The sequence below is a fragment of the Buceros rhinoceros genome, unplaced genomic scaffold (genome assembly GCF_000710305.1).
Source record: "Buceros rhinoceros silvestris isolate BGI_N320 unplaced genomic scaffold, ASM71030v1 scaffold34822, whole genome shotgun sequence".
In the NCBI taxonomy this organism is placed as follows: domain Eukaryota; kingdom Metazoa; phylum Chordata; class Aves; order Bucerotiformes; family Bucerotidae; genus Buceros; species Buceros rhinoceros.
Window position 1 is genome coordinate 9,049 of NW_010398892.1, and position 9,793 is coordinate 18,841.

The 9,793-nt window shown below is 38.3% G+C and overlaps 1 protein-coding gene across 1 annotated transcript in view; it reads right to left on the bottom strand.

The window, feature by feature from the left end:
- LOC104489150 (PHD finger protein 21A-like) overlaps positions 1-9,177 on the bottom strand; it is a gene marked incomplete at its 3' end in the record, with an annotated part of 17,458 nt that extends 8,281 nt beyond the window's left edge. Inside the window, exons 1-4 of the mRNA XM_010131278.1 lie at positions 8,962-9,177; positions 5,882-6,082; positions 2,133-2,387; positions 253-339 (exon numbers count right to left, since the gene is read on the bottom strand). Coding sequence (XP_010129580.1) covers positions 253-339; positions 2,133-2,387; positions 5,882-6,082; positions 8,962-9,177 — 759 coding nt within the window. The remainder of the gene's footprint in view (positions 1-252; positions 340-2,132; positions 2,388-5,881; positions 6,083-8,961) is intronic.
- Positions 9,178-9,793: the final 616 nt, after the last annotated feature.

Here is a 9,793-nt window from a genome sequence, read left to right on the forward strand (position 1 = left end):
TCTGCTGAAGCACAAGAGAGTCCTGCTGGTCCATTCCCTTGTCCTGTGTAGGGCTCTCTGAATTTCAGCGCTCCCCTGAAGAGAAATCACTGCACCCTCAAATTTGGCATCATCCGCAAACCTGTTGAGGATGAATTGTGTCCTCCATCAGGTCACCAATAAAGACTGACAAAAATTATGTTCATAGAAAGTATCTCCTATCTATGCTCTAATTAAGTTTCTTCTTCTATTACTTGTTCTCTGTATACTCACCTGTGGAAGAAAATTTGGACGAGGTGTAAGTCTGGGAGGAGGGATGAACTGCGGCACTTTTATGGGCTGAGGCGTAGCCTGAACCTGCTATAAGGACATAAGAGAATTCAGTAAGGGCAAAATAGCTCTAAAGTTGTTTACCAAAATCAACATCCTGAATGCATTTTCAGACCTGATGTCCCTGGTTTTCAACTCCATAAATAATTTTTCACAGTAACAGGTTGCTTTTAGAAATGTATTAGACAGAGCTAATCTTACTTTCCAGTTGCCACACACCTTGCTTCATAAATTGCAAGGGACCTTTCCTTTTCGTTCAAGTGTACTAACTACTGCGCCCTGCAATCTAAAACCATTTCATTTGAAGATAATGAGAACTCTTATTTGTTTCCACAGATAAAAATTGGCCTTACAACAGACAGAAAGTAACAACAGACTTTGATGTCAAGCTATATGAACCACTGTCCTTTCACACTGAATGACATACAGCAGAATGAAAGAGTATTTCAGACAAACAGAAAAGACCTGTAAGTTACAACTCTTTTAGCAATATCAATGACATTATGAGGGGCTCTAAATACACAGCTTGGTATTTTCCAAAGAAGGCCATTCATCTGAAACAATTAGGATCTGATTAAGGCATCCTAAGCACCTCCCCAGCTGAAATCAGCTGGATGGAGCTGCCACATGATTAACATCTGAACAGCTCTACTAGCTACACTAAGTTGAATACCCAGTGAGATTCTCTTAAGTTAATGTCCATGTTAGTTTCCACTCTTCTGTACTCCTGTCCATCCACATAAGATTGCAATTTACTTCAAAAAGGTCTTGTACTGATTAAATAATGCTTGGGAAAATATTCTGAGATTTTAATGAAATTTGCTACAGAAACATAAATCATGGACTATTATTAAAACAGAAGCCCCTCCCCACACCTTTCATTCAGCAAAGAAACCAAGAAGACACAAAGGACAGATGAGAGTGGTGCAAAGGATGACATAGGAAAAGAGAATGGTAGAAAAAGCTCCACTTAATCTTCTCTATTCTGATTGCAAATATACACCCTCATTAGGAAACAAAATTACTTGAATTTACATTATTAAACCATATTTTTAAATAAAGATAAGTTGTATTTATGTTTAGTGAAGCCTTAGCCTTTACTCCAGAAGTGCAATTTCCCTGTCATGATGCCTGGTTTCCAGACCAAGAAACGTATATAACCCAATTCTAAATTCTAAAACATTTTCTAAAACATTGCTGCCTTTATTTCTAGGTGGCTAACTATTCTGGAAGGGGCTGTGTCATATAATTAAAGCACTTTCCAAAATATACGCTTAAAGAAACAGGATTTGTGTATGTGTGTGAAAAAGTGGTCAGTGAGGACATAGTATTGAGCAGAGTTAAGTGATGTGTCTTACACCAGAGACTTTATCATGCAAAGGGAATGAGAGAGATTGACTGAAAAAAATCTAGGATGAAAACCCAGACTGATCAAATCAAGAAAGTCTGACATGTCCTTTACCAAAGAAAAAGAGTAGAAATTCTGCAGAACACAGCCTCATAGATAAGGTAGGGGAAAACTAACCATTAATTTCCCAAGACTAACAATTACTAATAGGGGAAACTTTAAACAGAGGTGATGATATCAGTGATTTAATTTTATAAAGCAAAACAGTAATAACAACCCATGTAGAGAGTAAATGCTCTTCTCTTATACCATCATTTTAACAATGTCGGCTAGTGAAGATTCATGACATGTCTCTACTATTCTCCTTTCTGGGCAAAAACCTGACTGGTTTGGGTTTGGTTTTTTTTTTCCCCAATTGCTCTCTTGCAAACCAAATCCACACACTATCTGCAGGACAAACACATGAAACACTTACCAAAGTTACTGTGTTTTTGGTCACTATTTGGACTGCCTCAGCTCCTGGCCCAGTGACCTTATTTGTTGTCTGGAGGTTGACTGGTGCGTTCTGCGCATCAGTGCTGAGGACTGCTTTCTGATTGTTGTTGATAGCAGTAACCATGGCAATAGTAGGTCTCTGACCCACAACAGAGGCAGGCATGGTCGCAGTTGCTGCTTTCAAGACGAGAGGTAGTGTCTTAGTGGTGATCATAGAAGCTGTCGTTACAGTTTTCTAAGGGAAACAGAAAATACACTGTAAGAGACAGAAACACTTTGTATCAGACAGGACGTCGGTTGGTTAGCCAGAAACAACAGACCATAAGAGAAAGACAAGGCAGCACTGAGTCTGCCTACCTACCATTCAGACAAACACACTATTTCACGCCCTTGAAAACTAGAAGCTAGAAAGGATTCTCATCTGATTCTCATCTGAGGCACCTTTTGGGTCTATTTTAATCATCTGCAGCACTACAGATTGATTCAAAATAAATTCCTAAGAAAACAACAATCAAGTGTTAGTAGTGGCATATGGATTTTTGGCTCTTTTAGTTTCACATTACTTCCAAACATGTATTGTCAATATGAAACCTCCAAGGCGGAGGTTTATAAAACATACCAAGAAACTAGCTTCTCAATAATTAAAACTCATATTTTCAAATGGAAACTTTATTTTAAAAAATCCTCACTATCAGAGGAAGAGAAAAAAACATTCATAAATTGGTTAAGAACAAAAAAATCTTCTGATTTTGGGTATCTCAAATTTCAGTTTTAACCATACATGCAGTTATTTAGCCCTTAAATTTATCTCCTAAGAATATCAGCAGAGTTATCCCAAAATTGTATGAGCTGGCTGTTAATCTGTCCAGCTACAGGCAGTTAAGTTTAACTTCTACGGAACGGGCTGGGTTTGGAACATACATGTGACATCATGATTGCTCTTGGCCTGTTTTAAAGAAAGTGATTTTGAATCACTTAATGCCACTATTGCTCTGAAATGCCTCAATACACTACGCCCACAAATTCCAAAGTTAAAACAACTATAATTTCATAGTTTTGTTTGATGTTAGTCTTGTAAGATGTTAAGGCAACAGACAATTACAAATCACATTCAAAAAAACAAGGCAAGCGAGTCTCCATATAAAACCAGAACACAATGTACACCGAAAACTCCTGACAGATGACACTCAACAGAATGGCAAGGGAACTTCTTTCTGCTGTCTCTGGTGTAAAAAATCCATTGTACCGTGGCACTGCGTATTCAAAACAGTTATCAGCATGAGCAAATGCTCTTAGTACTAAATAACCACCATGCCCTCCTGCTGCCAGTGCTGGGTTCCCAAGAGGAAAAAGATGGAGAACCAGGGATCAGACAGTCTTTTTCTTGTTCTGAATATGCCTGATTTAGACTGCTTGATTTCAATCACACAAGACCTTTCTCTTCTTTCTAATAAAATAATACTATTTCCAGTTGGATTCCTCAGTATAGTATTTTCACCAACATTATTTACTTAAAGAAAAACCTTTATAGTTTACCTTTACACCTCTAATTTCACAATGCTTAAATTATATCCCCTAACAATATTACCTTCCCCAAAGAGGCTCCAATCCCCTAATACACTAACATTATTCAAGCTTTTCCAATGAGATGTAACATGGTATCATTTTTACAAGCATCACATTCATTCATAAACATTTTCAAGAAAAGTGTAATCAATCACGTAATACAAGACTGCAACTCTTTCAAGGGGTTCTAGTAAGTCTGTATGTACTAGCAGTACACTTGTAGTCAGCAGATCACAGAGCCTGAATTTCCCTGTTACTTTGCTAAGCATTAATTACCTTGATTATTCTAAAAAGGTCCCATTGCATGAATTCATACTTAAGTGGCATTCATAGTAACTCTGCATTATTTCACACAATATTGCAAATAACGTTCCACATAATTGCAAAAATACGAACTTTTAACAAGCTTGGTGCTTTATGAAAATTCAAAAAGTACTTTTTCCTGGACTAAAGTATATTAAAATGTCACTATTAAGGCAGTGTATATATACCTTGATTCCTAAACTCTGAAAATAACCACTGAAAGCATTCCCTTTATCGACTCAGCCTTGAAAGATGTATTATTTACAAAAGTAGGCACCAAAAAACTTTCTATAGAGACAAAATATTTTACTTTTCTTTGCTGAAAAGCGTCAAGGGGCAACAGGGCAGAGGCACAGCCTTAGGAGCAAAATGCGTACAGAAGCAATGAGGCTATTTCACAATCATGCCAACATAAGTAAAAATAGAAAAGCTGGCTTATTTATTCAAAAGACAGGATGACCTGCCTTTCAGTTTGTAATTACTTTCCAAGTACAACTGTGTCAAGGACAGTCCGAAGGAAGTAGCAGTTTGTTAGCTGTGTCGCTAGAGGGCTCTGTAACTTTGAACAAAACCTCAATTTTTACAACCCAGGAAATGACCTGGAAGTCGTAAACACAAAGCGTGGCAGTTGGAGAAACACACGAAACTGCTTTTGCAGTCATGTTTCCCAACTGAAAAACAGAGATCAGTGATACAGAGAAGAGCGATCAATTGTTTACTTATACATATTTTAGAACAGTAATATTTACTTTGTTCTGTTCTAGCTTTGATATTGATGTTGCTGCTCAGAAATGTCTTTTCCTTGGTTAACTTTGCTTCATTTCTTCCGTATTCTTTTCTCAAAAATACAATTACCTAAGACTCACAAATACATTGTTAGAGCACATCCAAAACAACTCGCTCAGTTAATGAGAGAACTTACAGCCCAGTCGTTTCTTCCTCTTCTTACTTCCAGGAAAAGAGAAGACAAGAACCACAGTCAAAGCTATGGTTGTGATCCACTGTAAACTTCACGAGTGAATTCTGCCATCTGCCTATTAAACATGGGCTGCTGAGATTGCACCACAACGGGGAAAAGGACCTCACATCACGCTTTTTTTCAAAAACACCTCCCTGCACTTTCTAGCTGTTTTATTAGCACACTTTCGGGATTCTAAATATTTGAACAGGAGAAACTTTATTTCCTCTCTCAGTAGAAGCAGACCACTTTCTCTGGTGGGTTCTGGGATTATGTCTCTAATCCCATACCATACTGAAATTCAGTGTACCTTCCCAATAAAGATAAAAACTTGAACTTTGCATTTAACATTGTACACTTTTAGGTGAATCCTTGCAAACTCAGGTAAGTTTTATTTGATATGAGTTACATCTGTTTAAAAAGAACAAAGCAGAAAGAAGAGAGAACTGTTTTCTTACATTTTGTTCACAGATACAGTGGACACTACTAGTCTCTAAAAAATAAAGTATTTTAATGATACACTTCACACAGTCTGTGTACAGTCTTTACAATTTCTTGAGACCTACTGGGTATGGACAAACAATCATTCATGCACTTATGGAAAAGGTAAGCTCATTCGCTAAACTTTCATTTATTTTTAATAAAGGTGATTCTGCCACCCTTCTCTTCTGTGAGGTTATCATCCGAATTTTAAACGCTATGTAAGTTTTTTGCCTCAGATAAAAGTTTAATGCCAAAAAACGCACAAGATCAGTATCTGCATATGCATAGGAGAAGCTCATGCTAATAAGAGCAATCGGCGTAAGTAAAAGTTTGCAATTTTCTCTCTGCACTTTGATTGATTTATTTATTTATTGGTGAACTTCATTAGCAAGAAAAGGAATTATTTTAGAGATTTTTACCTGTGATCCAATTACGTTTGGAGAAGGTGCAGTAGATTGCTGCTGCTGTGGATGGTGATGCTGCTGTAGCTGTTGTAGTGGTTGTGGCTGCGGTGTCTGTAGTTTGTTTTCTGACTGTGCCAGTGGCTGTATTTGAAATTTACTGTCTGGCTGTTCCTGTTTCACTATCAAATTCTTTCGAAGCTGTTCCACCACTCTTTTCTACCAGATAAACAAAAACATAAACAGAAATTATGACAGTTATTTAGAGAAGATAATAACACCTAAAGTTACATTTATTTAATATAAATAAAGAACTGCTCAGAAGATTAGTGGGATTTCTCTTCTTGGAATTTAAAATATTGGTGTAATCTAATAAGCACAGTGTCCAAATAGGCCACAGAGGAGTACTGCTGCCCAGCAGGGTGACCTTGCTCTCCTTGCAGAAACCCACCCACCAAAATCTAGATTATCCACAAATTACTGCAAGACCTCATTCGCTTGAGACATGTTAGCATTCAGATTCCCAAGTTTCTGACTCCTTCAAACATGCATCATTCCTATACAGTGTTGAAAAGGGACTTCAGGTTGAAGCCTCAGGGCTGACTTCAAGGCAATGAGGATGCTATTTGGTACCAGGCATGGAAACTGAGTGCAGAGACAGCCAGTTTGAATGCAAAGTGTGAAATAGGAAGGGCATGGACGTGTGGTCATTCTGTTCAATATTATTGTCGCCTGAAAGAAAATCAAATAGGGCTACCTACGTGGCAAGAACAGCACAGATTTATTTCTCCCACCTTAAAGACTTTGAATTACATTGTAGTTTCCATGGAAGTTTTAAATTACTTTAAAAAATAAGTTTCTTCTCCTGGTAGCCATTGTGTATCTTTAAATGGTAGCTCAACAGATTTAAGAGCAGACCAGGTGTCCTGTAGGATAAGATACAAACCATGTCGCCACGTGGTTAATAAGGGCTCGTGATTTATGTTCATGTTATATTTTATTGTGGACAACGGTGAAAACACCACAGGAGTCTTTCCGCGTTTTGCGGGCATGCTAGAAAATTAAATTTTTTTCCTACACTCTGACACCCTCCAAGTCAGGGCAACTTTAAAAAGATTTAGATATATACTTAAGTCCCCTTTATCAAAAGCGTACACATAGTCCAAAACAGTTGTACACAAGGTTGGCTTTGAAAGAGGACAATTAAATCAACAGACACAGTAGGGGCTCAACTGAGAAAGCTCTAGTGGAAACAGAAATGGTCAGGAAACCTCCACCAGAGCCAGGTGCTGACAGTGGGCTGCTCTAAGCAGTTCCACTTACACCGAAAGGAAAACACAAACCATTCTGACAATATCAAATGTTCCTATTTTTGTTTTCAAGCATTAAGACACATACAAAACAGAGAAGGAGCAACAAAAACACAAACACACACACAAAAAATTCCAGCTATTTACAACCAACTGAAACAACTCTCACTATTTCTTTCACATGGGATTATGAAAATCTGAGCTAATAAAATATCTGTTCTCTGCATAGTAGTTGTGAACATACTGTAGACTTTTGATTCTGAGTATCTTGCTTATGATGAGTTAAAACTGCACATTGAATACTGAATGGGTATCTCTAGCCCAGAAGAAGAACAAAAAGTGCTGGGTTCCAAACTGGGAGATTTGAGAACTGGAACTTTAAAAACCCAAATCAAACACACAAGCAACAAAAACCCCACCCCTGTTTCCTAAGGCTGAAAGGTGTAGCACACATGACTGACCTTTTAACAAAAAGACTGAATTTCAGAGACTTAAGAGGTGTACAGGAGGACTGCCTGGCTTCTCCAAAAGCCACATCCCTGGCTGGGGATGCACACTCAGCTCTGATGACAAGAGAAACACACGTTCCATGTCACTGAAAATTCAGGGAGCTGGTCGTAGAGGGCAGTGTGAAGGAACTGTCTTACACTGCATCCAGAAAAGTGTTAAAAGCTTTCAAAGCCTAAATGCTGTAAATTGTTTATCCTTTCTACAAGGGGAAAATAATAGGAGTCTAGAAGGCATGTATCTGTTTCAGATATTTTACATAGTTTTAAACGGCTTGTGTCTATCAGCTCATTCATCTATGTAATAACCGAACAATCATTTAAAATTGCTTTCTGAAAGATCAACCATGTTAACATGCAAACCAAAGTGTCCTGTCAGCAAGCAGATACAAGAGCTGAAAAAACATTTCCAGAGGGTAACCTGAAGTGAAGAATGGAGCAAAGTAGGAGAGGAAATAATGCAAAATGCCATTTTGCCATGCAAAATGGACTGCACATACACTGTGCAGGTGGCTAAAGAACTACTGCACTTGGCATGAACAGGAAAGGAGTTTTTGTCTTCCACAGCTGCCTGTACAAAATTCAGTGATAACGGTGCTCTGAATCTACTGATTCCCTAACCGGAGGAAATCGGCAGCAATGGCCCTAGAATCATTTCCATCTTGTTCTTTACAATGGAAGGAACACTAACAAAAAGTTTTAAAAAAAAATAATTAAGAAGACAGCAAGAAGAAGGAGAGGCAGGAGCGAGGTGAGTCACACTGCATTCACACGCTGCCGGTTTCACTCCCGGGCCCGAACCACAATGTGCAGTGCAGGGGAAAAACAGGACCAAAGCACCACTTTCATTAGTGCCTTATGCAGAAACTGAGCCTCAGCATATTTGGCACAAGATGGATAATGTGAGTGGAAACGTGCCATTGCTCTGGAAGTCTACACCAGTCCGTTAGAGGCTGCTGAGAGCTGCCTGGCAGCAGCATACACTGCCATTATGCAGATATTAACTGGAAGAAACATCTAACTCGTTTAAGACTCAGAGAGTAAAACTGAAGTTTGCAGTACTTGCCCTTACTAAGTTTGCAGTACAGCCTTTATTAAGCTTCTTCTACCAATCATCAGTAAAAGTACCACACCGAAACGCCATAAAACAATTTATAATCTTGAAGACTATTGAGATTATCTGTTTGTTAGCAGGTATCAAGAGGGAGACTCTGAACAACACACTCCAGAGTTACTTAGCTAAATTAGTAAAACCAAATGAGACTCTCAGAGTTTCACCTACATGGAAACTAAGCAGATCTACACCCATTTCCAGCACTGCCCTCTGCTGCATCCTCCTCTGCAAGATCTCAGCCCACACCATTGGTCTGACACCACACGGCTCCTCACGGCTGCCTGCTGGAAGCAATGCTCTGCGGCCACAGCAGAGCCCTGGCACATCTGTCTCCAGCAATGTAAGCAGAGCCTCGTCTGAGGGAGAGATTACACAGGAGGGCATTACGAAATGAACTTGTCTACTGTTAGACTTAATACTTGATTAAAAATATATTTTTAAACTGTTCTTCAGTTATTTCACTGGTCTTTTGAAGGCGATCTGTGCTGCAGAAAGTACTATCTATATGACTAAAATTTTCCAAGGCTGATATAAAGTCCTAGCTACTTGCCTTAGAGATGGAGTGCCAGTGAGAATAAGGTTATCCAGAAGTACCACAGAACTCATAAGAATTATTCCAAATTCTTGAATTGTAATCATTGCCATGTTTCCTTCTCACTCCTATTCAAAAATATTTAATCAAATTCTTACTGACAATTTAAAATTTTTAAATTGAGATGAACTCAATCATAAACACAACTTGTTTTCTGAATGTCACAAAACTCTAACTCTCCCCATACTACAAAAATATTTTTAATGTAGTTTTTGCAGTTTCTTTCCTCCGACACTACAAATGTATCAAAGCAATTTGTCTTACAAGTTTACTGAATTTTCCTCAAAGCTGAATGCCAATCCTCTTTTTACATCCACAACATAAAATACATTAATGATCACATCCTTTCTTAAAAACCCAAAAAGTGCTAGCTCTCTGCAATGGTTACTACCAGACTACTTAAAAATC